Here is a 27,696-nt window from a genome sequence, read left to right as displayed (position 1 = left end):
CATATTTTCCACATCTCGATTTTAACGCTTTAAAGTTCTCCGTCTCTGGCTCTACCCATTCTCAATCATGTCAGACATCACATATCCTTTCATCCATCAAATACAGCTTTATTTGTATATGTCAGGGAACTTCCATTGGCTCAGAGGCGAGAAATAGAAGGGCAGTTGTGTTACAGGGAGCCTCCGAAAATCTTGTGAAGCAGTTCCTCCTCTGGAGAGGAGGAAAGCCCCGCCTTCAGTGGAGAAGAGGTGGAAGGACCAGAGGATGCTGGTGGGAGCCTTAACGCCGCTCCTGAGCGAGCCGGACAGGAGGGAAGCACGCCCTTGCCATCGCCTATCCTGCACAGTAATCTGAGGCACAGGGAGGGGCGGAAGCGGTTAGGGGTAACAAAACCTTTACGTTGGGGGAGGTCCAAAGAAAGACCACTCCCGGATTCTGCTAGCGATTGAGCCAGACATGAGCCTTGAGGCTCTCTACTGTAAATAGTCTGCACCAAAATAAAGCCTGTAAAACACAGGTCGGAGTCCTGCCTGATTACTCTCAAGCAACCGCAACAGCACCTGACAGTATATTTATCTTTCTTCAACTGTCTTTTTGCCTGCGCAGCTTCTTCTGACTCAATCCAGGCTGTTGTCCAAATCTGTTATCTGAAGTTTCTGAAGTTTAATGACGCAGCAACTCCCAAATCGTTAATCCTTCCAGTCCAAACTTTCCTTTTGAGATTTAACAGCTCAGTACCTTCCACGTTATTGAATTATTCTTAATAATTGTTGAGCAGACTGTTTGCAACATTGCAATGTAAATAAACTGTATTCCACAGATATCAGTCATTTGGCAATCCCTCAGCCTCTGGAGACCGCACACTCCCCCCTCCGGGCCCTGGGGAGGGGGCTGCTAGGCATCCATTTAGCTTTCTGTCTCGCTCATAATGAAAAAATCTTCTGCAAACAGCTGCACTGTATGTTATCCAAAATATTGTCTCGAATCATTCTCCAGACACGGAGCAATGGATCCAAACTACAAGAAAGAAGATTCCACCTAAACATTAGTTAGAACTTCCTGACAGTAAGAGCTGTTTGACAGTGGAATTTGCTGCCAAGGAGTGTGGTGGAGTCTCCTTCTTTGGAGGTCTTTAAGCAGAGCCTTGACAACCATATGTCAGGAGTGCTCTGATGGTGTTTCCTGCTTGGCAGGGGGTTGGACTCGATGGCCCTTGTGGTCTCTTCCAACTCTATGATTCTATGATTCTATGATTCTAATCAGCCAGCAAATAATTCCTGCTTCTCACAAAGAAGGGAGGATTTCACATTTCCCCGTGCAGCGTCATACTGACAAGCGGCATCTTATTTTTTTCTTCTGACTTTAGCGAGCATTTTCAGCCTTAAGTAAAGCTGCACAGTTGGATCCCCAATTATAAATAAAAGTCCATCTGTACTCTTTATTTTATTAAAAAAAAAATCTTAATGAGGCTTGGCATGGAAAACCAATTGTAGATGTTAAGTAGAGAAGAAGAAAAAACCCATACCAAACACCTCCATTATCCAAACACCATGATGAGAATCTCTTTGAAGTCTGAGCTTGTGCACCAGAGAGTGTACAATTATGCAGGCTTTTCTTAGGCTTCTTCAGTCCAGAACATGTCTGTTTATTGTCCAAGTGTAATCATTTCTTCAAACAGATATTCCCAGCTATGATAATGACATCGGAGAGTGCCAGCCGTCCTGTGCTCTGCAACCCAGTGTCCTGCCACTTGCACCTTGATGCAAGTTGGCAATCTCAGACAATCTGTGGGTCTATGAGACAGTCCTCCCCCAACCTGGGTAGGCTGCCAGGGCTAATTACCCCCATATCAGCCCTTAATTACCAGGACGGTTGTGGTCCGGTTGTATGGGAGTCAGCCATTTCCCACCACCGGAAACAGGAAGTCGCTCTTAACTAATTTTAAGATTTATTTTAATTACTTTTTTTTAAAGAGCGATTATTAATTTTCCAATAAGAACATCCAATTAACATATCAAATCCAATAAAAATAAAAAACTAAAATAAAAAGTCCAATTGTCTTCCAAATTTTAATCTTAATTTTTTGTTGGCTTCCCATAGTCTGAATTCCGAAGCATTTTCCACATTGTAGTCCTGCCTCTCATCATCACCATCAGTGTTTTCATAATTCCATATCACGATTTTATCCTCCTCGTTTGTCTCTGGCTCTGTGATCCTCAGTCATGTGAGAAAACAAATACTTTTTTTCCCATGGAGTGAAGATTTGTCCGTGTATTGTACGCTTTCAGCTGTTTTTGTTTTTCGATCGCACCACTTCATCTAATTGCATCCATTCCAGGCTTCTGTCCAGCTCTTTAAGAATTGTTATTTTGGCAGCTCCCAAATTGTTAATCTTTCCCGTCCAGCTGTTATCGAAGAAACAGGGGAAAAAACCTCATTTGAAGACTCCTTGTTGTTTTATTCTTAAGCAGGCTGTTTGCTATGTAGCCATATATCAGACAGTTGACAATCAATTAGCCTTTGGAATCCACCCAGTCCCCCCTCCAGGCCCTAGAGAGGGGTCTACCAGACATCCATTTAGCCGTTTCTCTCACTCATAATGAAAAAATTCTTTTTGCAAACAGTTGCATATATAATATTGTTTCCAATCTTTATGATCAACCATCAGCTAGCTCCTGTTTCTCTTAATCAGGGAGGTATTTGAAATATTCCGTAACTGCGTAGTGGGTGAGAGCCATTTTATTCATTGTTTTTGTCTTTAACAGGCATTTCAAATCTTGAAAGAAAAAGCGGCTGTGGTTAAGTCTCAATTATATATAGAAGTCCATCTGCACCACAGAGCCGGTGTGGTGTAGTGGTTAAGAGCGGTAGTCTCATAATCTGGGGAACCGGGTTTGCGTCTCCGTTCCTCCACATGCAGCTGCTGGGTGACCTTGGGCCAGTCACACTTCTCTGAAGTCTCTCAGCCTCATTCACCTCACAGAGTGTTTGTTGTGGGGGAGGAAGGGAAAGGAGAATGTGAGCCGCTTTGAGACTCCTTAAAGGGAGTGAAAGGTGGGATATCAAATCCAAACTCTTCTTCTCTTCTTCTCTTCTAGAAGCAATTTAAGTTCTTAACGAGGCTTGGCATGAAGAAGAAAAAACATACCAAGCCCCTCCAGAGTCCACACATCATGATGAGGATCTCTTTGAAGTTCGATCTTTTACACCAGAGACTGCAGGTCCCCCCCACGCTTCATCAATTCAGAGCGTGTCTGTCTGTTATTCAAATCTTTATATTTTCCCAAACAGATGCCTCCGGCTATGGGGTGGCATCGCAGGAGTGCCAGTCGTCCCTTGCTCCGTGAACCAGTGCCCCTGCCATCTGCCACACCGGCAATCTCAGACAAACCGTGGGTCATTGAGACAGTCCTCCCCTGAATTAGCCTGAATTATTGGAATAATTACCCTGAATCGGAATGAATTACCCTGAATTATCAGAACGGCTGGAGTCTGGTTGTGTGGGAGTCTGCCATTTCCCACCGCCGGAAACAGGAAGCAAAGACATTTGCTCTGAACTAATTTTAAGATGTATTTTAACTAATTGATTGCCTGTTTTTATGTTCTTTTTTTTTCAATATAATTTTTATGCAGTTTACAAATAAAACAAATTAATACAATTCATACAATTTTTTTAATCCATTCTCTTTTTTTTGACTTCCCTCAACTTGGCTGGTACTCCTTCCCTTCTTACTTTCCTACACATTTCTGAAATTTCATCTAATTTATAAATTAAATCTTGTTTCACTCCAATTCCAATCTTTCTTTTTTACAAAGCTTCATTAAAAGTTACAAGCGTTATTTGTTTTTCACTTAAATTATGCATATATTCTGAAAACTTTTCCCATTCTTCAGTAAATCTCTGATCTCGTCGAATTCGAATTCTTCCTGTCAGTCTATCAAGTTCTGCAAAGTCCATCATCTTCATTCTCCATTCTTCCAATGTTGGTAATTCTTCTTGCTTCCATTTCTGAGCTATCAGTATTCTCGCTGCTGTTACTGCATATAAAAATAGTTTCCTATCTTTCTTATTTATCTCATTCCCTACAATACCAAGTAGGAGTGCTTCTGGTTTCTTGACAAAGGTATATTTAAACATTTTTTTCAGTTCATTATATATCATTTCCCAGTAGCTTTTTACTTTCTTGCACTCCCACCACATATGGTAAAATGTACCTTCTTTATCTTTACATTTCCAACATTTGTTACATCCCTTGTACATCTTTGCTAATTTCACGGGTGTTAAATACCATCGATACATCATTTTCATCACATTTTCTTTTATAGTTGTACATGCAGTAAATCTTAAACCTTCTTTCCACAGTTTCTCCCAATCCTCCATTTGTATGTTATATCCAAAATCTTTAGCCCAGTCAATCATAACTGATTTTATCTCTTCATCTTTCGTGTGCCATTCTAACAATATCTTATACATTTTAGCCAAAATTTTAAAATCACTGTTTATTATTTCTTTCTGGAATTTCGACTCTTTCTCCTCAAAACCTCTTAACTTTAGATCTTTTTTAAACATTTCATTAATTTGATAATAGTGCAGCCAGTCATTAACATATCTCTTAACTTCTTCATATGGCTTCAACATCCATTTGCCATCTATTTTTCTTATTAAGTCTCGATATGTTACCCAATCCCCCTTCATGTTAGTTTTTTTCACACATAATACCTCTAATGGTGACAACCAAAATGGCGTTTTTGCCTCCAACAAGTTTTTATATTTTTCCCAAACTTCTATCAATGAGCCTCTTATGGTGTGGTTTCCAAACCCTTTATGTACTCGCTTTTTGTCATACCATAAATAAGCATGCCACCCAAATCTGTTGTCAAAACCTTCTAAATCCAGTAAATCAGTATTTCCCAATTTTATCCATTCCTTCAACCAGCAGAGGCAGGATGCTTCATAATATAGTTTCAGGTCTGGCAGGGCGAAGCCTCCTCTTTCTTTCGCATCAGTCAATATCTTAAACTTTATTCTCGGCTTCTTCTGTTCTTCTGTTCTTTGTATACTGTCTTAGATTCATGATGTTAGCAGCCCTGAGCTGGCTCCGGCTAGGGAGGGCGGGGCATAAATAATTTTTTTTTTTTTAATTATTATTAAATATGCCCGGCGGTGAGGCGTGAAGGACGCTCCCAGCAAAGCCATTTCCACCTGACCTAGGGGGCAGCACCCACACTCACTTAGACCTACTAAAGAGGCTCCTTATGAGCCCTGAGGAACATCGCCGGCTATTGTTTTATTGTTTTATTGATTTAATATGTGGTACAGCCCTTTGAGGATTATATTAAAAATATAAAAAGATATAGAAATTAAAAATACATCCACCCATCCATCAATCCATCCATACTATCCAAATTATCTTCAGCATCTTCAGACAGTGAGGGGTAGTAAGTTTTCACATTTGAAGTGCAACAAACTTTGGTAACAATTAAAATAATGGTTTCGGGGCCAAATTCCCTCAGGGTGGAGCTGGCGAGCATTTCTCCATGGAGAGTAGAAATGCTGGATTGGAGATGTGCCAGGTGAGAAATACTGGTTCTGGCTGGAATGTTTCAGAATCAAAAGGCAGATATATATTTCCTGCTTCTAGAAACAGGGAGTCACTGGAGCTAAGCAAACATTTCGCTGTAAATGTACGTTGGAAAATTTTCAGAGATATGCACATTGCTTTATCGGGGAGCATGAATTGGATTGTTTAGGTTTTGCAATTTTAAAAATCAAGCATGTCAAAAAGAAGCAAAGGCTCATGTAATTCTGCAGCCCTGAATAGAGGTTTTGGCATTCCTCCCCCCTATTTTTGAATATAAAAGGATTGTGAATGTTTCTAATTAATCAAAAAGGCATTTCTCTTTTTCTCAAAGAATGGAAGGGAAATCATTTTTGCGGTAGAGTATGAATTGCCACCCCTTTGAACCTGGGGAGCTATAACAGTAGTAATTATTGTAAAAAATTAATTAACACAACAAAGGCATCACAGTTTTTCATCCGAGTCTTGGGAATTCATTTTCATTTTAAGAAACTAAACTTTGCTCCCTTCTTGCTGTTGTAAACAGAAGCGGTTGACACAGGTATGTAATTCTGAACATTTGTAGAAGTCATAGTTATTCTGTATTGCATGCAACTCTGTAGCCCCATGGAAATCAATGAAACTCAGTTAGTCATGGCCATTCATTTCAACAGATCTACTCTGAGTAGAACTAAAATGGCATGCAATCTTTTGCCACATGATGGTCCATCATGCTGATTCATGATAACACCAATTTACTTGAACTTAAGAACCTTGCAAGCTTATGGAAAATAGGAAAAATATATTCAAACAGGAAAATGTATGTATTTATTTAGCGTATGCATATTCCTTTTAGTTATTTTTTTATCCTGCCATACCCTCCAGGAAAAGTCAAGGGGTGAGAAACAGGTATTTTTATAAACCAGATTTCATTTGAAAGTGAGACTTGGCACTACGCATACTATTTATTCCCACATTTTCCCTGTGTGGCACTTCAAAATGTACATGAGATAAAATATTCTGCTAGAAACAATTTACTACAGGACTCATGGTTTTGCAGCTGTAAAGCAACTGAGCTAGAACAGCCTGGCATTGGTATTCCTTAGCTGTATCATAGACACCGCGCTTAACACCTGCCATCCATGTCCTTTCATTTCAAACAGGAATATTTACGGACAGAGTATTCCATTCTCATGCTTTGTTGTTGTTGTTGTTGTTTAGTCGTTTAGTCGTGTCTGACTCTTTGTGACCCCATGGACCAGAGCACGCCAGGCACTTCTGTCTTCCACTGTCTCCCGCAGTTTGGTCAGACTCATGTTTGTAGCTTCGAGAACACTGTCCAACCATCTCGTCCTCTGTCGTCCCCTTCTCCTTGTGCCCTCCATCTTTCCAAACATCAGGGTCCTTTCCAGGGAATCTTCTCTTCTCACGAGGTGGCCAAAGTATTGGAGCCTCAGCTTCACGATCTGTCCTTCCAGTGAGCACTCTGCGCTGATTTCCTTCAGAATGGATAGGTCTGATCTTCTTGCAGTCCATGGGACTCTCAAGAGTCTCCTCCAGCACCATAATTCAAAAGCATCAATTCTTCAGCGATCAGTCTTCTTTATGGTCCAGCTCTCACTTCCATACATCACTACTGGGAAAACCATGGCTTTAACTATACGGACCTTTGTTGGCAAGGTGATGTCTCTGCTTTTTAAGATGCTGTCTAGGTTTGCCATTGCCTTTCTCCCAAGGAGCAGGCGTCTTTTCATTTCGTGTGATCATGGAGCCCAAGAAAGTAAAATCTCTCACTGCCTCTATTTCTTCCCCTTCTATTTGCCAGGAGGTGATGGGACCAGTGGCCATGACCTTCGGGTTTTTTTTATGTTGAGCTTCAGACCATATTTTGCACTTTCCTCTTTCACCCTCATTAAAAGGTTCTTTAATTCCTCCTCACTTTCTGCCATCAAGGTTGTGTCATCTGCATATCTGAGGCTGTTGATATTTCTTCCGGCAATCTTAATTCCGGCTTGGGATTCATCCAGCCCAGCCTTTCGCATGATGAATTCTGAATATAAGTTAAATAAGCAGGGAGACAATATACAGTCTTGCCGTACTCCTTTCCCAATTTTGAACCAATCAGTTGTTCCATATCCAGTTCTAACTGTAGCTTCTTGTCCCACATAGAGATTTCTCAGGAGACAGATGAGGTGATCAGGCACTCCCATTTCTTTAAGAACTTGCCATAGTTTGCTGTGGTCGACACAGTCAAAGGCTTTTGCATAGTCAATGAAGCAGAAGTAGATGTCTTTCTGGAACTCTCTAGTTCCTCCATAATCCAGAGCATGTTTGCAATTTGGTCTCTGGTTCCTCTGCCTCTTCTAAATCCAGCTTGCACTTCTGGGAGTTCTCGGTCCACATACTGCTTAAGCCTGCCTTTGAGAATTTTAAGCATAATCTTGCTAGCGTGTGAAATGAGTGCAATTGTGCGGTAGTTGGAGCATTCTTTGGCACTGCCCTTCTTTGGGATTGGGATGTAGACTGATCTTCTCCAATCCTCTGGCCACTGCTGAGTTTTCCAAACTTGCTGGCATATTGAGTGTAGCACCTTAACATCATCTTTTAAAATTTTAAGTAGTTCAGCTGGAATACCATCACTTCCACTGGCCTTGTTATTTGCAGTGCTTTCTAAGGCCCATTTGACTTCACTCTCCAGGTTGTCTGGCTCAAGGTCAGCAACCACACTACCTGGGGTGTACGAGCCATCCATATCTTTCAGGTATAATTCTCTGTGTATTCTTGCCACCTCTTCTTGATGTCTTCCGCTTCTGTTAGGACCACTTTTGTCCTTTATTATGGTAATCTTTGTACCATAAAATTTGAGTTTAGTTAGGATGGGGAGTTTTTTGTCTCTCTAAGAACATGATAAAGCTTTGATAAATGACCCGTTATCGTGCATTCATTTTTTAAATACTGGGTTTGCCCTTTCCTTTATACCCAATACAGCCTGCTGGATAGGTTAGAGTAAGGCAGGGGCTGCCAACCTGACGCCATCCAGATGTTGGAGCTATAGAACCCATCATCCCTGAGAACGGGCCAGAATCTATAACCTGCTCCAGAGAAGCTGAGAAAGGGGTAGTGCTATGGATCTGGAGGGACAGGAACATGGTCCTTCCGCTGGTTGCATGTTAGAGATTTCCCTCCTATAGCGGTGAATCTGGATCCCAAGGGACCCATTTCCACTGAAAAAGAACTGCAATGGGCTTCACCAAAAGAACGAAGGAAAAGTCCCAGCAATTAGTGATATGAAAGGAGAAGTTGGGGCTGGATCAACCTCAAACACCCTATTCCCCTTTCCCTCCTATAACACAAGGTTGGCTGGGTTTTTAGGAATTATCCTACCATTTCCCAAGCCTTTCTGCACCTTTTGTGGTGAGGGGAGGGGGACAGGGGTAGCACAAAAGCACCCAAGCCACATTAACTGAGCAAACCTAAGCTTGTGCCATTGAATCCCACAAGCGAAATACAATGGTAAAATTCATGTCAAATTGCTGTTTTAGGGGTTGCTTTCATCGTCTGGAACAGATTTCCATTACTTTCTATGGGAAAGCACGCCTTGGTTTAAGTCCGCTTTGATTTAAGACCAGATTTCCAGAACGGATTAAGGTTGTAAACCAAGGTAGCACTGTAGAGAGAATCTGGATGCACCCAGAGAGACTTCTAACATATTGGCCAGTATCCAACATTGAAGATCTGCCTGCAAAATGGACTTCTATGCATTCAGTAGAAATTCCTCTTCCCTCCAGCTGCCCCATTGAACCCTCAAAATCTCAACTAGAAGGTTGGGAACCCCTAAACATATTTTGGGGACTCTTGGAGGGAAGAAGAAGTCTTGTTGCATAGGCAGAACTAAGAGTGCGGAGCATTAGACACGTTCCATTATGTTAAAAACTGCTCTCTTTTTCTTGTTTATGTTATGTGTACAGTGGATTCAACCTTTCAATTTGGCACACCACTTCTCACAAGTCCTCTCCTTGAATCTTCAGGCAAAACTGGGCAACTGAAGGAGGGATGGGAGAGGGAAATACGTCATGGACCGTGTTCCTTCTGGTTGGACTTCAGCATCAAAGGTCACCTATGGTTTTTCTTGGTGTGATCTTCTTCATGTTCATAGTAGCTCTGGTGGGGAACAGCCTCCTTCTTTTTCTGATCAAGACAGACTCTGGTCTGCAAACCCCAATGTATTTTTTCCTCAGCCAACTAGCCTTCATGGACCTATGCCAAGTTCTCTGCATTGTTCCCAAAATGACGGTGGATTTTGTAACCCAGAGCTACAGCATTTCACTCTACGGTTGTTTTGTGCAGATTTCTGTCACAATGCTCATGGCAGGGGCAGAGTGCTTCATCCTGGCGACCATGTCATATGACAGGTATGTAGCTATCTGCAGACCACTTCAATATCCTGTTCTCATGAGGAGGAAAATTTGCATCATCATGTCAGTAGCTGCTTGGTTTGGGTCTTCAGTGCAGGCCTTCACTTGTTCCCTTTATGTACTGCCACTTCCCTACTGCAAGTCCAATGTGATCAGACACTACATGTGCGATTACCCAGCCCTTGTTCAGTTGTCCTGTTCTGACAACTTGGCATATGATATAACAGGATACGTTGGTAATTCCATGTTCCTTGTCATCCCCATCTCAATCATCCTGGCTTCCTACACAGCCATCCTACTTCAAGTCTTCAGAGCACATTTCTCTGGAAGTAGCCACAAGGCCTTGGGGACCTGCTTGTCCCATCTGTGTGTGGTGGGGATCTTCTATGTTACGGCCATTTTGACGTACATGACACCTGCCACTTCCTATTCAGCACAAAGGGCCATGATAAACACTTTGTTTTTTACCATTGTGCCTGCCATGATGAACCCTTTCATATACAGCCTGAGGAACCGGGACGTCTTAGCAGCACTGAGAAAGCTCTTTGCAAGATGCACAATGTGTCAATGATTTCAGCAGGAAACAGAATGGCAGGTACTCTCCCTTTGGAATTTATCCAGGGGCTGAAATTTAGCTGGAAGGAACTTAAGTGAGAGATACCAAATTTGTCAAAGGGTGCTTCAGATGGGCGTATTAACGTGGGATTCTTGCTACTCACCTGCAAACAGAATCTGGAAACCAGAGTCTGCTTTAATTAAATGGTTTTTAGTTGTTGTCATTGTTCACGTTGGTTTACTGTAAAACCACTTGGAAATATTTTATGGTCATCATTTGTAAATGGAATCTACTAAGTAAATGAATAACACAGGTTTCAACAATGTCCATATGTTGTTCTTGGCATTGAAATGTGTGGCTATATTCCACAACCCACCCCTTTTAAAACACATTTACTTTCTCCGTGGAAAATCATATGCATGTGGGTGGGGGTGGTACGCCTGCGTAATGTTTCGAACAACTCCTTTGCAATAGCTGAATGTCCTGTTTGCATCACTGCCACTATATGATTTGTGATGGTAGCAAAGAATGAATCCCAACATTCATACTGTAGCTTTCTTACAGATTATAATAACATATCTTACAGGACTGCTGTAAATTTTCTTGGGATAATGTATTATAGGAAATGTTTGGAATGCCCTAAAACGTTGTGTAAATTATAAGGAACATTTCCCCTTGCGAATATATATATATATATATATATATATATATATATATATATTGCAATAACCTTCCGTGAAGGAGCTGGGCATATTCTCGGCTGCCAGCTCCACCACCTCTCCTGAGAGACTGTTCCACTGCCCAGCAGCTGTTACTGTCAGAATGTTTCTCTGAATGTTTAGTCAAAATCTCCTTTTTCTGCAACTGGAAGTCATTGCCTGGAGTCCTACCCTCAAGAGCAAGAGAAAACAAGCATGCTCCCTCTTCCATGTGACAGCCCTTTGCATATTTGAAGATGGCTATCATACCTCCTCTCAGTCTCCTCTTTTCCAGGCTAAACATACGCAGCTCCTTCAAGCATTCCTCATAAGACTTGCTTTCCAGACCCTTAATCATCTTGGTTGCTCTACTGTAAACACGTTCCAGCTTGTCAACATCCTTCTTGGATTGTGTTGCCCAGAATTGGACACAATATTCCAGGTGTGGACTGACCAAGGTAGAATAGAGTGGTTCTATTACTTCCCTTGATCTGGACACTAGACTTCTGTTGATGCAGCCGTGAAGAGCATTAGCCTTTTTTTGCTGTTGAATCACACTGTTGACGCATGTTAAGCCTGTGGTCCACCAAGACCTGTAGACCCTTTTCACATGTACTGCTAGTAAGCCAGGTGTCCCCCATCCTTTATCTGTGCATCTGGTTCTTCCTGATTAATTTCAGAACTGTCCATTTGTGCCCTATTGTCCCTAAAATGAAATACACCAACACTAACACAGGGATCGAGGAAAGCAGACAGCGAGAGATGCAGGCAGAAGAAAAAGGTTGGAATGGATCTGGATTGGCTCTGCAGCTTTCTTCTGCCTCTGTCAGTTTTTTTAACCTTTTCCTTGTCCCTGTTTGTTTGTCTTGACATTCCCTATCCCTGCTTCCTTTGCTGAAATAATTTTTACAAAACCCCTGGGGGCACACCCAAATGAAATAGGCTGTGTATGCCTATGCAAGTGAGGTGTGTGTGTGTGTGTGTGAGAGAGAGAGAGAGAGAGAGAGAGGTCTCCCTAGTCTGCCCCCTACCATAAAACCACAAGGAGAGTCCTTCTGGATCAGCCCAGAGGCCCCTTTAGCTGAGCATCCTGTTCTCACTATGCCATCCCCCCACATGTCTGTGAGGAGCCCATAAGCAGAACTTGAGCACGGAACAGATGAATCTTCTGCTGCTTTGTTGTCCAGTAGATGCGTAGGAACATTCACCATCACCATCATCCTCAATATTATCAAATAAGCCTGGCTGTGAGGCATGAAGGTCGCTCCTGACAAGGCTATTTCCACCAGGCCTGGGGGGCGCCGCCGACACTCATCGAGACATACCAAGAGGCTCCTCATGAGGTCAGAAGAACATCGCCCGGCTATTGTTTTATTGTTTTATTGATTTAATATGTGGTGCACCCCTTTGAGCTTTTTATTTAAAATATAAAGAGGAATAGAAATTAAAAATACCTACCCACCCACCTACCTACCTACCTACCTACATACTGTCCAAGAATGCATCTTCAGTATCTTCAGATGGTGAGTGGTAGGAAGTTTTCACTTTGGAACTGCAATAAGTTTTTTAACAATTAAAATAATGGTTTGGGCGCCACATTCCCTCAGGGTGGACTGGCGGAGCATTTCTCCATGGAGAGTAGAAATGCTGGATTGGAGATGTGCCAGGTGAGAAACACTGGTTCTGGTCTGAATGTTTCAGAATCAAAAGGCAGATATATATTTCCTGCTTCTAGAAACAGGGAGTCAGTGGAGCTAAGCAAACATTTTGTTGTAAATGTACGTTGGGGAATTTTCAGAGACATGCACGTTGCTTTATCAGGGAGCATGAATTGGTTTGTTTAGGTTTTGGAATTTAAAAAAACAAGCATGTCGAAAGGAAGCAAAGGCTCATGTAATTCTGCAGCCATGAATATAGGTCATGGCATTCCTCCCCCCTATTTTTGAATATAAAAGGATTGTGAACGTTTCTCATTAATTAAGAAGGCATTTCTCTTTTTCTCAAAAAATGGAAGGGAAATCATTTTTGCGTTAGGGGATGTATTGCCACCCCTTTGAAATTGGGGAGCTATAACAGTAGTAATTATTATAAAAACCTAATTAAGACAACAGAGGCATCACAGTTTTTCAACAGAGCCTTGGCAATTAATTTTCATTTTAAGAAACTAAACTTTCTCCCTTCTTGTGTTGTAAACAGAAGCGGTCGGCACAGGTATGTAATTCTGAACATTTGTAGAAGTAATAGTTATTCTGTATTGCATGCAACTCTGTAGCCCCATGCAAATCAATGGACCTCAGTTAGTCATGGCCATTGATTTCAGCAGCTCTACTCTGAGTAGAACTAAAATGGGATGCCACATGATGGTCCATTATGCTGATTCATGATAACACGAATTTGTTGTTGTTGTTGTTTAGTCGTGTCCGACTCTTCATGACCCCATGGACCAGAGCACGCCAGGCACTCCTGTCTTCCACTGCCTCCTGCAGTTTGGTCAAACTCATGCTAGTAGCTTCAAGAACACTATCCAACCACCTCATCCTCTGTCATCCCCTTCTCCTTGTGCCCTCCATCTTTCCCCACATCAGGGTCTTTTCCAGGGAGTCTTCTCTTTTCATGAGGTGGCCAAAGTATTGGAGCCTCAGCTTCAGGATCTGTCCTTCCAGTGAGCACTCAGGGCTGATTTTCTTAAGAATGGATAGGTTTGATCTTCTTGCAGTCCATGGGACTCTCAAGAGTCTCCTCCAGCACCATGATTCAAAAGCATCAATTCTTCGGCGATCAGCCTTCTTTATGGTCCAGCTCTCACTTCCATACATCACTACTGGGAAAACCATAGCTTTTACTATATGGACCTTTGTTGGCAAGGTGATGTCTCTGCTTTTTAAGATGCTGTCTAGGTTTGTCATTGCTTTCCTCCCAAGAAGCAGGCGTCTTTTAATTTAGTGACTGCTGTCACCATCTGCAGTGATCATGGAGCCCAAGAAAGTAAAATCTCTCACTGCCTCCATTTCTTCCCCTTCTATTTGCCAGGAGGTGTTGGGACCAGTGGCCATGATCTTCATTTTTTTTGCTGTTGAGCTTCAGACTATATTTTGCACTCTCCTCTTTCACCCTCATTAAAAGGTTCTTTAATTCCTCCTCTCTTTCTGCCATCAAGGTTGTGTCATCTGCATATCTGAGGTTGTTGATATTTCTTCCGGCAATCTTAATTCCGGCTAGGGATTCATCCAGCCCAGCCTTTCGCATGATGAATTCTGCATATAAGTTAAATAAGCAGAGAGACAATATACAGCCTTGCCGTACTCCTTTCCCAATTTTGAACCAATCAGTTGTTCCATATCCAGTTCTAACTGTAGCTTCTTGTCCCACATAGAGATTTCTCAGGAGACAGATGAGGTGATCAGGCACTCCCATTTCTTTAATAACTTGCCATTGTTTTCTGTTTTCGACACAGTCAAAGGCTTTTGCATAGTCAATGAAGCAGAAGTAGATGTCTTTCTGGAACTCTCTAGCTTTCTCCATAATCCAGCACATGTTTGCAATTTGTTCTCTGGTTCCTCTGCCTCTTCTAAATCTAGCTTGCACTTCTGGGAGTTCTCAGTCCACATACTGCTTAAGCCTGCCTTGTAGAATTTTAAGCATAATCTTGCTAGCGTGTGAAATGAGTGCAATTGTGTGGTAGTTGGAACATTCTTTGGCACTGCCCTTCTTTGGGATTGGGATGTAGACTGATCTTCTCCAATCCCCTGGCCACTACCTAGTTTTCCAAACTTGCTGGCATATTGAGTGTAGTACCTTAACAGAATCATCTTTTAAAATTTTTAATAGTTCACTTGGAATACCATCACTTCCACTGGCCTTGTTATTAGCAGTGCTTTCTAAGGCCCATTTGACTTCACTCTCCAGGATGTCTGGCTCAAGGTCAGCAACCACACTTACCTGGGGTGTACGATCCATCCATACATTTCTGGTATAATTCCTCTGTGTATTCTTGCCACCTCTTCTTGATGTCTTCTGCTTCTGTTAGGTCCTTTCCACTTTTGTCCTTTATTATGGTAATCTTTGTACGAAATGTTCCTTTCATATCTCCAATTTTCTTGAACAGATTTCTGGGTCTTCCCATTCTGTTGTTTTCCTGTATTTCTTTGCATTGCTCGCTTAAGAAGGCCTTCTTGTCTCTCCTTGCTATTTTTTGGAAATCTGCATTCAATTTCCTGTATCTTTCACGATCTCCCTCGCATTTTGCTTGTCTTCTCTCCCCCGCTATTTGTAAGGCCTCATTGGACAGCCACTTTGCTTTCTTGCATTTCCTTTTCATTGGGATGGTTTTCGTTGCTGCCTCCTGTATAATGTTGCGAGCCTCCATCCATAGATCTTCAGGCACTCTGATCCTTAAACCTGTTCCTCACTTCCACCGTGTATTCATAAGGGATTTGATTTAGATTGTATCTTACCGGCCCAGTGGTTTTTCCTACTTTCTTCAGTTTAAGCTTGAATTTTGCTATAAGAAGCTGATGATCAGAGCCATATTCAGCTCCAGGCCTTGTTTTTGCTGACTGTATAGAGCTTCTCCATCTTTGGCTGCAGAGTATATAATCAATCTGATTTCGATGCTGCCCATCTGGTGATGTCCATGTGTAGAGTCATCTCTTGTGTTGTTGGAAAAGCGTGTTTGTGATGACCAGCTTGTTCTCTTGACAGAACTCTATTAGCCTTTGCCCTGCTTCATTTTGATTTCCAAGGCCAAACTTGCCAGTTGTTCCTTTTATCTCTTGATTCCCTACTTTAGCATTCCAATCCCCAATAATGAGAAGAACATCCTTCTTTGGTGTCATTTCTAGAAGGTGTTGTAAGTCTTCATAGAATTGGTCAATTTCAGTTTCTTCAGCACCAGTAGTTGGTGCATAAACTTGGATGTTAAAAGATCTGCCTTGGATTCATATCGAGATCATTCTATCATTTTTGAGATTGCATCCCAGTACAGCTTTTGCCACTCTTTTGTTGACTATGAGGGCCACTCCATTTCTTTTATGGGATTCTTGCCCACAGTAGTAGATATGATGGTCATCCGAACTGAATTCGCCCATTCCCGTCCATTTTAGTTCACTAATGCCCAGGATGTCAATATTTATTCTTGCCATCTCATTTTTGACCACATTCAACTTACCCAGGTTCATGGTTCTTACATTTCAGGCTCTTATGCAATATTTTTCTTTACAGCATTGGACTTTCCTTTCGCTTTCAGGCACATCCGCAACTGAGCGTCCTTTCGGCTTTGGCCCAGCCGCTTCATCAGCTCTGGATCTACTTGTACTTGTCCTCCGCTCTTCCTCAGTAGCATGTTGGACGCCTTCCGACCTGAGGGGCTTATCTTCCAGCGTCATAACTTTTATATGCCTGTTGTCTTTGTCCATGGAGTTTTCTTGGCAGGGATACTGGAGTGGCTTGCTGGTTCCTGCTCCAGGTGGATCACGTTTGGTCAAAACTCTCCACTATGACCTGTCCACCTTGGGTGCCCTGCACGGCATAGTTCATAGCTTCTCTGAGTTATTCAAGCCCCTTCGCCACAGCAAGGCAGTGATCCATGATGGGGAACACCAAACACCAACTTACTTGTACTTAAAAAACTTGAAAGCGTATGGTAAATAGAAAAATATATTCAAACAGGAAAATGTATTTATTTATGTAGCGTATGAATATTCATTTTAGATCATTGCTATCCTGCCATACCATCCAGGAAGGTCAAGGGATTCAAAGAAGAGAAACAGATATTTTTATAAACCAGATTTCATTTGAAAGTGCGACTTTGCACTACGCATACTATTTATTCCCACATTCTCCCTATGTGGCACTTCAAAATGTACATGAGATAAAATATTCTGCCGGAAACAATTTACTACAGTACTCATGGTTTTGCAGCTGTAAAGCAACTGAGCTACAACAGCCTGGCATTGGTATTCTTTAGATATATCAAAGACTTAACACCTGCTATCCATGTCCTTTCATTTCAAACAGGAATGTTTATGAACAGAGTATTCCATTCTCATGCTTAGGCTGAGTTTGGGCAGGATGGGGAGTTTTGTGTCTCTCTAAAGCATGATAAGCTTTGATAAATGACCTATTATTGTGCATTCATTTTTTAAATATTGAGTTTGCCCTTTCCTTTATACCCATAACAGCCTGCTGGATAGGTTAGAGTAAGGCAGGGGCCGCCAACATGACGCCATCCAGATGTTGGAGCTATAGAACCCATCATCCCTGAGAACGGGCCAGAATCTATAACCCTGCTCCAGAGAAGCTGAGAAAGGGGTAGTGCTATGGATCTGGAGGGACAGGAACATGGTCCTTCCGCTGGTTGCATGTTAGAGATTTCCCTCCTATAGCGGTGAATCTGGATCCCAAGGGACCCATTTTCACTGAAAAAGAACTACAATGGGCTTCACCAAAAGAACGAAGGAAAAGTCCCAGCAATTAGCGATATGAAAGGAGGTATTGGGGCTGGATCAACCCTATTCCCCTTTCCCTTCTAAAACACCAGGTTGGCTGGGTTTTCAGGAATTATCCTACCATTTCCAAAGCATTTCTGCACCTTTAGTGGTGGGGGGAGGGGGACATGGGTAGCACAAAAGCAGCCAATCCACATTAACTGAGCAAACCTAAGCTGTGGCTATGCCATTGAATCCCACAAGCAAAATACAGTAGTAAAATTCATGTCAAAATGCTGTTTTAGGGGTTGCTTTTCATCATCTGGAACAGATTTCCATTACTTTCTATTGGAAAGCACACCTGGGTTAAAGTCCGCTTTGGTTTAAGATCAGACTTCTGGAACAGATTAAGGTTGTAAACAAAGGTACCACTGTAGTGGGAATCTGGATGCACCCAGAGAGACATCTAACATATTGGGTAGTATCCAACATTGAAGATATGCCTGCAAAAAGGACTTCCATGCATTCTGTAGAACCTCCTCTTCTTTCCAGGTGTCATCTCAACTGGAGGGTTAAAGGTAAAGGTAAAGGGACCCCAGACTATTAAGTCCAGTCGCAGACGACTCTGGGGTTGCGGCGCTCATATCGCTTTATTGACCGAGGGAGCTGGCGTACAACTTCCAGGTCATGTTGCCAGCATGACTAAGTCGCTTCTGGTGAACCAGAGCAGCACACAGAAACGCTGTTTACTTTCCCGCTGGAACGGTACCTATTTATCTACTTCCACTTTGACTTGCTTTCAAACTGCTAGGTGGGCAGGAGCAGGGACCGAGCAACGGGAGCTCACCCCGTCACAGGGATTCGAACTGCCAACCTTTTGATCGGCAAGTCCTAGGCTCTGTGGCTTAACCCACAGCGACACTCTCGTCCCTAACTGGAGGGTTGGGAACACCCAAAGATATTTGGGGGATTCCTGGAGGGGAGAAGAGGAGAAGAAGTCTTGTTGCACAGACAGAACTAAGTGTGAGGAGCATTAGACACATTCCATTATGTTAAAAACTGCTCTCTTTTTGTTGTTTATGTTATGTGTACAGTGGATTCAACCCTACAATTTGGCACACCACTTCTCACAAGTCCTCTCCTTGAATCTTCAGGCAAAATTGGGCAAGTGAAGGAGGGATGGGAGAGGGAAATACGTCATGGACCGTGTTCCTTCTGGTTGGACTTCAGCATCAAAGGTCACCTATGGTTTTCCTTGGTGTGATCTTCTTCATGTTCATAGTAGCTCTGGTGGGGAACAGCCTCCTTCTTTTTCTGATCAAGACAGACTCTGGTCTGCAGACCCCAATGTATTTTTTCCTCAGCCAACTAGCCTTCATAGACCTCTGCCAAGTTCTCTCCATTGTTCCCAAAATGACGGTGGATTTTGTAACCCAGAGCTACAGCATTTCACTCTACGGTTGTTTTGTGCAGATTTTTGTCACAATGCTCATGGCAGGGGCAGAGTGCTTCATCCTGGCGACCATGTCATATGACAGGTATGTGGCTATCTGCAGGCCACTGCAATATCCTGTTCTCATGAGGAGGAAAATTTGCAGCATCATGTCAGTTGCTGCCTGGTTTGGGTCTTCTGTGCAGGCCTTGACCTGTTCCCTTTATGTACTGCCACTTCCTTACTGCAAGTCCAATGTGATCAGACACTACATGTGTGATTACCCAGCCCTTGTTCAGTTGTCCTGTTCTGACAACTTGGCATATGATATAACGGGATACGTTGCTAATTTCATGATCTTTTTCATCCCCATCTCAATCATCCTGGCTTCCTACACAGCCATCCTACTTCAAGTTCTCAGAGCACGATCCTCTGGAAGAAGCCACAAGGCCTTGGGGACCTGCTTGTCCCATCTGTGTGTGGTGGGGATCTTCTACGTTACAGCCATTTTGACATACATGACACCTGCCGCTTCCTATTCAGCACAAAGGGCCATGATACACACTGTGTTTTTTACCATTGCGCCTGCCATGATGAACCCTTTCATATACAGCCTGAGGAACCGGGACGTCTTAGCAGCACTGAGAAAGCTCTTTGCAAGATGCACAATGTGTCAATGATTTCAGCAGGAAACAGAATGGCAGGTACTCTCCCTTTGTAATTTATCCAGGGGCTGAAATTTAGCTGGAAGGAACTTAAGTGAGAGATACAAAATTTGCCAAAGGATGCTTCAGATGGGCGTATTATTGTGGGATTCTTGCTACTCACGTGTGAACAGAGTCTTGAAACCAGAGTCTGCTTTAATTAAATTGTTTTTAGTTGTTGTCATTGTTCATGTTGTTTTACTGTAAAACCACTTGGAAATATTTTATGGGGCATCATTTGTAAATCAAATCAACTACTAAGTAAATGAATAACACAGGTTTTCAAGAGTGCCCATTTAGTGTTTTTGGCATTGAAATGTGCTAACTCTCCCCATTAATTCAGTTTTATTTTCTATGTGGAAAATCATATGTATGGGGGGGGGGTGTTAATGTGTGCGTAATATTTCAAACAACCCCTTTGCAATAGCTGAATGTCCAGTCTGCATCACTGCCACTATATGACGGTATATGACTATGTGACGGTAGCAAAAAATGTATCTCACCATTCATACTGTAGCTTTCTTACAGATTACAATAACCTAATTTCATGACTGCTGTAACTTTTATTGGAATAATGTATTATAGGAAATTTTTGGAATGCCCTAAAACATTGTATAAATTCTAAGGATCTTTCTCCTGTCTAATATATAACCTTCAGTGAAGGAGCTGGGCATATTCTCCACCACCTCTCCTGAGAGACTGTTCCACTGACCAACAGCTGTTACTGTCAGAACGTTTTTCTGAATGTTTAGTCAAGTCATTGCCTTGAGTCACACCCTTAATCATCTTGGTTGCTCTCCTGTAAACACGTTCCACCTTGTCAACATCTATCTTAAATTGTGTTGCCCAGAATTGGACACAGTATTCCTGGTGTGGACTGACCAAGGTAGAATAGAGTGGTTCTATTACTTCCCTTGATCTGGACACTAGACTTCTGTTGATGCAGCCGAGAATAGCATTAGCCTTTTTTGTTGTTGTTGCATCACACTGCTGACATTTGTTAAGCCTGTGGTCCACCAAGACCTGTAGACCCTTTTCACATGCACTGCTTGTAAGCCAGGTGTCCCCCATCTGGTTCTTCCTGCTTAAATCCAGAACCGTACATTTGTCCCATATTGTCCCTAAAATGAAATACACCAACACTAACACAGGGACTAAGGAAAGCAGACAGCGAGAGATGCAGGCAGAAGAAAAAGGCTGGAATGGATCTGGATTGGCTCTGCAGCTTCTGGCTGTGTTTGTCTCTGGAAGCAGCAGCGTGCTGATTGACTCCAGCAGTGGCCCCTGCAGATCCATTTCAGCCTTTTCCTTCTGCCTCTGTCAGCTTTTGTCTCCCAGCTTAGTCTACATCCACATTCTGCTGGCCACCATTTGTGGAGAGAGATCTGACGGGGGCAGGGACTGTTTTTTTGTGGTCTGCAGGCAAGGAGGAGAAGCCATTTCATCCTTGGACCTCCTGAAGTGCCCTTCCTCTGGTCAGATGGGCTTGAGTCTTTTTCTCTGCAAGAAATATCTCCTATTTTGGCTTCTTGAGTGCCTTTGTGGCTGTTTTGTCTGTTGTTGTTTTTGTCTTTTTACCCTTTCCGTGGCCTTGTTTGTTTTTCTTGACTTTCCCTATCCCTTCTTCCTTTGCTGAAATAATTTTTACAAAATCCCTGGGGGCACACCCAAATGAAATATGCTGTGCATGCCCATGCAAGTGAGGAGTGTGTGTGTGTGTGTTTGTTTGTTTGTGTGTGTGTGTGTGTGTGTGAAGTCTCCCTAGTCCGCCCCCTACCATAAAACCACAAGGAGAGTCCTTCTGGATCAGCCCAAAGGCCCTTTTAGCTGAGCATCCTGTTCTCACAATGCCCCCCCCCATGTCTGTGAGGAACCCATAAGCAGAACCTGAGCACGGAACAGATGAATCTTCTGCTGCTTTGTTGTCCAGTAGATGCGTAGGAACATTCATCATCTTCACTATCCTCAATACAGTGTTGCCCCGCAAGACGAATGCCTCGCAAGATGGAAAAGCCGCTAGACGAAAGGGTTTTCCATTTTGGAGGTGCTTCGCAAAACGAATTTCCTATGGGCATGCTTCGCAAGACGAAAATGTCTTGTGAGTTGCTGCGATTTTTCCCCGCTCCCCACCCCCTTTTTCTAAGGCACTAAGCCGCTAATAGCCTTTTAGCAGCTAATCTGCTAATCCCTTAAACCTTTAATAGCCGCTAATAGCCGCTAAACCGCTAATAGCGCTAATCCGTTAATCCGCTAATGGGGTTGCTTCGCAAGACGAAAAAACCGCTAGACGAAGAGACTCACGGAACGGATTCTTTTCGTCTTGTGAGGCACCACTGTATTATCATATATGTCTGAATGTGAGGCGTGAAGGCTGCTCCCGGAAAGGCCCTTTCCAACTTGCTTATGGGGCTGGGCCCACACTCACCCAGACCTACTAAGAGGCTCCTCATGAGGTCAGAAGAACATTGCCGGTTTTGCTTTATTGCTTTACCATATTTTTCGCTCTATATCACGCACCAGACCATAACACGCATGTAGTTTTTAGAGGAGGAAAACAAGAAAAAAAAATATTCTAAACGAAATAGTGGGTATATGATTTTTGTGGTTCATGCTGTGGCCACAGACATGTGATCTGACAGTGAGTTTGGAGTAGCCCAATGCAAAAATCCTGAGGATCCCTGTGGATCCATGCTTTGTAAACACGGAGGAGGGAAGGAAGGGGAACCATGGATCCTCTGCTCACGACTGCAGCAGATCCCCCCTGCCACCCGTAGGCATTCGCTCCATAACATGCACCGACATTTCACCTTACTTTCTAGGAGGAAAAAAGTGAGTGTTATGGTGCAAAAAATATGGTAATATGTGGAACACCCCTTTCAGTTTTTAATTAAAATATAAAGAGGTATAGAAATTAAAAATACATATGTACATACATACATACATACTGTCCAAGAATGCATCTTCAGCATCTTCAGATGGTGAGTGGTAGGAAGTTTTCACATTTGTATTGCAACAAAGTTTGGTAACAATTAAAATAATGGTTTGGGAGCCAGATTCCCTCAGGGTGGAGCTCCATGGAGAGTAGAAATGCTGGATTGGAAATGTGCCAGGTGAGAAATACTGGTTCTGGTCTGAATGTTTCAGAATCAAAAGGCAGATATACGGTATATTTCCTGCTTCTAGAAACAGGGAGTCAGTGGAGCTAAGCAAACATTTCGCTGTAAATGTACGTTGGGAAATTTTCAGAGATATGCACGTTGCTTTGGTTTGTTTAGGTTTTGGAATTTTAAAAATCAGGCATGTCAAAAGGAAGTAAAGGCTCATGTAATTCTGCAGCCATGAATATAGGTCATGGCATTCCTAACCCCTATTTTTGATTATTAAAAAGATTCTGAACATTTCTCATTAATTAAGAAGGCATTTCTCTTTTTCTCAAAGAATGGAAGGGAAATCATTTTTGCGGTAGAGGATGAATTGCCTCCCCTTTGAAACTGGGGAGCTATAACAATCGTAATTATTGTAAAAACTTAATTAACACAACAGAGGCATCACAGTTTTTCAACGGAGCCTTGGGAATTCATTTGCATTTTAAGAAACTAGACTTTCCCCCCCCCTTCTTACTGTTGTAAACAGAAGTGGTTGACACAGGTACGTAATTCTGAACATTTTTAGAAATCATAGTTATTCTGCATTGCATCCAACTCTATAGCCCCTTGGAAATCAACGGACCTCAGTTAGTCCTGGCCATTCATTTCAACAGATCTACTCTGAGTAGAACTAAAATGGGATGCAATCTTTTGCCACATGATGGTCCTTCATGCTGATTCATGATAACACCAATTTATTTGTACTTAAAAACCTTGCCAGCGTATGGTAAATAAAAATATAATTTGGAACCGGAAAATGTATGTATTTATGTAGCGTATGAATATTCCTCTTAGATAATTTCTGTCCTGCCATACCCTCCAGGAAAGAGAACCAGATATTTTTATAAACCAGATTTCATTTGAAAGTGCGACTTCGCACTACACATACTATTTATTCCCACATGCTGCCTATGTGGCACTTCAAAATGCACATGAGATAAACCATTCTACTGGAAACAATTTACTACAGTACTCATGGTTTTGTAGCTCTAAAGCAACTGAGCTACACCACTAGTATTCTTTAGATATATCATAGACACCTGCCATCCACGTCCTTTATTTAAACAGGAGTATTTACAAACAGAGTATATTCCATTCTCATGCTTACACTGAGTTTGGGCAGGATGGGGAGTTTTGTGTATCTCTAAAGCATGATAAAGCTTTGAAATATGACCCATTATTGTGCATTCATTTTTTAAATATTCAGTTTGCCCTTTCCTTCATACCCATAACAGCCTGCTGGATAGGTTAGAGTAAGGCAGGGGCCGCCAACCTGACGCCATCCAGATGTCGAAGCTATAGAACCCATCATCCCTGAGAACGGGCCAGAATCCCTAAACCTGCTCCAGATAAGCTGAGAAAGGGGTAGTGCTATGGACCTGGAGGGACAGGAACATGGTCCTTCCGCTGGTTGCATGTTGGAGGTGGCCTTGAGAGATTTCCCTCCTATAGCGGTGAATCTGGATCCCAAGTGACCCATTTCCACTGAAAAGGAACTGCAATGGGCTTCACCGAAACAACAATGGAAAAGTCCCACAATTAGCGATATGAAAGGAGAAGTTGGGGCTGGATCAACCTCAAACAGCTTATTCCCATTTCCCTTCTAAAACACCAGGTTGGCTGGGTTTTTAGGAATTATCCTACCATTTCCCAAGCATTTCTGCACCTTTAGTGGTGGGGGGAGGGGGACAGGGGTAGCACAAAAGCACCCAAGCCACATTAACTGAGCAAACCTAAGCTGCGGCTATGCCATTGAATCCCACAAGCAAAATACAATGGTAAAATTCATGTCAAATTGCTGCTTTAGGGGTTGCTTTCATCGTCTGGAATGGATTAATCCATTTCCCTTTACTTTCCATCAGAAAGCACGCCTTGGTTAAAGTCTACTTTGGTTTAAGTCTGGACTTCCAGAATGGATTAAGGTTGCAAACCAAGGTACCACTGTAGTGAGAATCTGGATGCACCCAGAGAGACTTCTAACATATTGGGCAGTATCCAACATTGAAGCTCTGCCTGCAAAATGGACTTCCATGCATTCAGTAGAACTTCCTCTTCTTTCCAGGTGTCTCTTTGAACCCTCAAAATCTCAACAGGAGGGTTGGGAACCCCCAAACATATTTTGGGGACTCTTGGAGGAGAGAAGAGGAAAAGAAGTCTTGTTGCACAGGCAGAACTAAGTGTGAGGAGCATTAGACACAATCCATTCTATTAAAAACTGCTCTCTTTTTGTTGTTTATGTTATGTGTACAGTGGATTCAACCCTACAATTTGGCACACCACTTCTCACAAGTCTTCTGCTTAAGTCTTCAGGCAAGTGGAGGAGGAATGGGAGAAGGGAATATGTCATGGACTGTGTTCCTTCTGGTTGGACTTCAGCATCAAAGGTCACCTATGGTTTTCCTTGGTGTGATCTTCTTCATGTTCATAGTAGCCCTGATAGGGAACAGCCTCCTTCTTTTTCTGATCAAGACAGACTCTGGTCTGCAGACCCCAATGTATTTTTTCCTCAGCCAACTAGCCTTCATGGACCTCTGCCAAGTTCTCTGCATTGTTCCCAAAATGACGGTGGATTTTGTAACCCAGAGCTACAGCATTTCACTCTATGGCTGTGTAGTGCAGATTTCTGTCACAATGCTCATGGCAGGGGCAGAGTGCTTCATCCTGGCAACCATGTCATATGACAGGTATGTGGCTATCTGCAGGCCGCTGCAATATCCGGTTCTCATGAGGAGGAAAATTTGCATCATCATGTCATTTGCTGTCTGGTTTGGGTCTTCTGTGCAGGCCTTGGCCTGTTCCCTTTATGTACTGCCACTTCGCTACTGCAAGTCCAATGTGATCAGACACTACATGTGCGATTACCCAGCCCTTGTTCAGTTGTCCTGTTCTGACAACTTGGCATATGATATAACAGCATACTTTGGTAATTCCATGTTCCTTGTCATTCCCATCTCAATCATCCTGGCTTCCTACATAGCCATCCTACTTCAAGTCTTCAGAGCACATTCCTCTAGAAGAAGCCACAAGGCCCTGGCAACCTGCTTGTCCCATCTGTGTGTGGTGGGGATCTTCTACGTTACGGCCCTTTTGACGTACATGACACCTGCCGCTTCCTATTCAGCAGAAAGGACCATGATAAACACTTTATTTTTTACCATGGTGCCTGCCACGATGAACCCTTTCATATACAGCCTGAGGAACCGGGACGTCTTGGCAGCACTGAGAAAGCTCTTTGCAAGATGCACATTGTGTCAATGATTTCAGCAGGATACAAAATGGCAGGTACTCTCTCTTTGGAATTTATCCAGTGGCTGAAATTTAGCTGGAAGGAACCTAAGGTGAAAGATGCAAATTTTGTCTAAGGGCGCTTCAGATGGGCGTATTATTGTGGGATTGGTGCTACTCACGAGGGAACAGAATCTAGAAACCAGAGTCTGCTTTAATTAAATGGTTATTAGTTGTTGTCATTGTTCATGTTGTTTTACTGTAAAACCACTTGGAAATATTTTATGGGGCATCATTCGTAAATGGAATCTACTAAGTAAATGAATAACACAGGTTTTCAACAGTGCCCATTTGGTGTTTTTGGCATTGAAATGTGCGGCTGTATCCCCCATCTATCCCCATTTAATTTAGATTTATTTTCTCTGTGGAAAATCATATGTATGTTGGGTGTGTGGGTGTGTAAATGTGTGCGTAATATTTCGAACAACTCCTTTGCAATAGCTGAATGTCCTGTTTGCATCATTACCACTATATGATTTGTGATGGTAGCAAAAAATGAATCCCAACATTCATACTGTAGCTTTCTTACAGATTATAATAACATATCGTACAGGACTGCTGCAACTTTTATTGGGATAATGAATTATAGGAAATGTTACGAATGCTCTAAAACATTGTATAAATTCTAAAGATCATTTCCCCTGTCTCATATATATATGAGGTGCGGTGCTTCAGGTTAAGAACAGTTTCAGGTTAAGAACGGACCTCCAGAGCGAATTAAGTACTTAACCGGATCGCTGGGCATATTCTGGGCTGCCAGCTCCACCACCTCTCCTGAGAGACTGTTCCACTGCCCAGCAGCTGTTACTGTCAGAATGTTTCTCTGAATGTTTAGTCAGAATCTGCTTTTCTGCAGCTGGAAGTCATTGCCTCGAGTCCTACCCTCAAGAGCAGGAGAAAACAAACATGCTCCCTCTTCCATGTGACAGCCCTTTACATATTTGAAAATGGCTATCATATCTCCTCTCAGTCTCCTCTTTTTCAAGCATTCCTTGTAAGCCTTACTTTTCAGACCCTTAATCATCTTGGTTGCTCTCCTGCAAAGACGTTCCAGGTTCTTAACATCCTTCTTAAATTGTGTTGCCCAGAATTGGTCACAGTATTCCAGGTGTGGACTGACCAATGTAGAATAGAGTACTTCTATTACTTTCCTTGATCTGGACACTAGACTTCTGTTGATGCAGCCGAGAATAGCATTAGCCTTTTTTGTTGTTGTTGCATCACACTGTTGACGCATGTTAAGCCTGTGGTCCACCAAGACCTGTAGATCCTTTTCACATGTACTGCTAGTAAACCAGGTGTCCCCCATCCTTTATTTGTGCATCTGGTTCTTCCTGCTTAAGTCCAGAACCGTACATTTGTCCCATATTGTCCCTAAAATGAAATACACCAACACTAACACAGGGACCAAGGAAAGCAGACAGCGAGAGGTGCAGGCAGAAGAAAAAGGCTGGAGTGGATCTGGATTGGCTCTGC

The 27,696-nt window shown here is 42.6% G+C and overlaps 5 protein-coding genes across 7 annotated transcripts in view; 4 read left to right on the top strand and 1 right to left on the bottom strand.

The window, feature by feature from the left end:
* LOC310670490 (E3 ubiquitin-protein ligase TRIM7-like) overlaps positions 1–27,696 on the bottom strand; it is a 329,122-nt gene that overhangs the window by 160,244 nt on the left and 141,182 nt on the right. The gene's annotated exons all lie outside the window — the stretch shown is intronic.
* The window catches only part of LOC310670789 (olfactory receptor 2D3-like), a gene marked incomplete at its 3' end in the record, with an annotated part of 126,299 nt that overhangs the window by 56,231 nt on the left and 42,372 nt on the right, over positions 1–27,696 (top strand). The gene's annotated exons all lie outside the window — the stretch shown is intronic.
* LOC310670912 (olfactory receptor 2T27-like) lies at positions 9,881–10,634 on the top strand. Its single transcript, XM_083426763.1, has one exon. The coding sequence runs from the start codon at positions 9,919–9,921 to the stop codon at positions 10,543–10,545; it is 627 nt and encodes a 208-aa protein (XP_083282889.1). The 5' UTR covers positions 9,881–9,918; the 3' UTR covers positions 10,546–10,634.
* Positions 18,965–19,765, top strand: LOC310672949 (olfactory receptor 2T27-like; the record flags this gene model as incomplete). The annotated part of the gene is made up of 1 exon (XM_083430632.1): positions 18,965–19,765. Exon 1 carries the CDS (start codon positions 19,001–19,003, stop codon positions 19,763–19,765), a length of 765 nt encoding a protein of 254 aa, XP_083286758.1. The 5' UTR covers positions 18,965–19,000.
* Positions 25,567–26,293, top strand: LOC310670913 (olfactory receptor 2T27-like; the record flags this gene model as incomplete). Its single annotated transcript, XM_083426764.1, has 1 exon — positions 25,567–26,293. One exon carries the CDS (start codon positions 25,567–25,569, stop codon positions 26,191–26,193), a length of 627 nt encoding a protein of 208 aa, XP_083282890.1. The 3' UTR covers positions 26,194–26,293.

Source organism: Podarcis tiliguerta (assembly GCF_965153285.1).
Source record: "Podarcis tiliguerta genome assembly, chromosome: 2".
Lineage (NCBI taxonomy): Eukaryota > Metazoa > Chordata > Lepidosauria > Squamata > Lacertidae > Podarcis > Podarcis tiliguerta.
This window is presented reverse-complemented; position numbering and strand designations above follow the sequence as displayed.

Coding starts and splice junctions, on each gene's coding strand:
- LOC310670912 (XM_083426763.1), top strand. CDS start 9,919: ATGCTCATGGCAGGGGCAGAGTGCTTCATCCTGGCGACCATGTCATAT.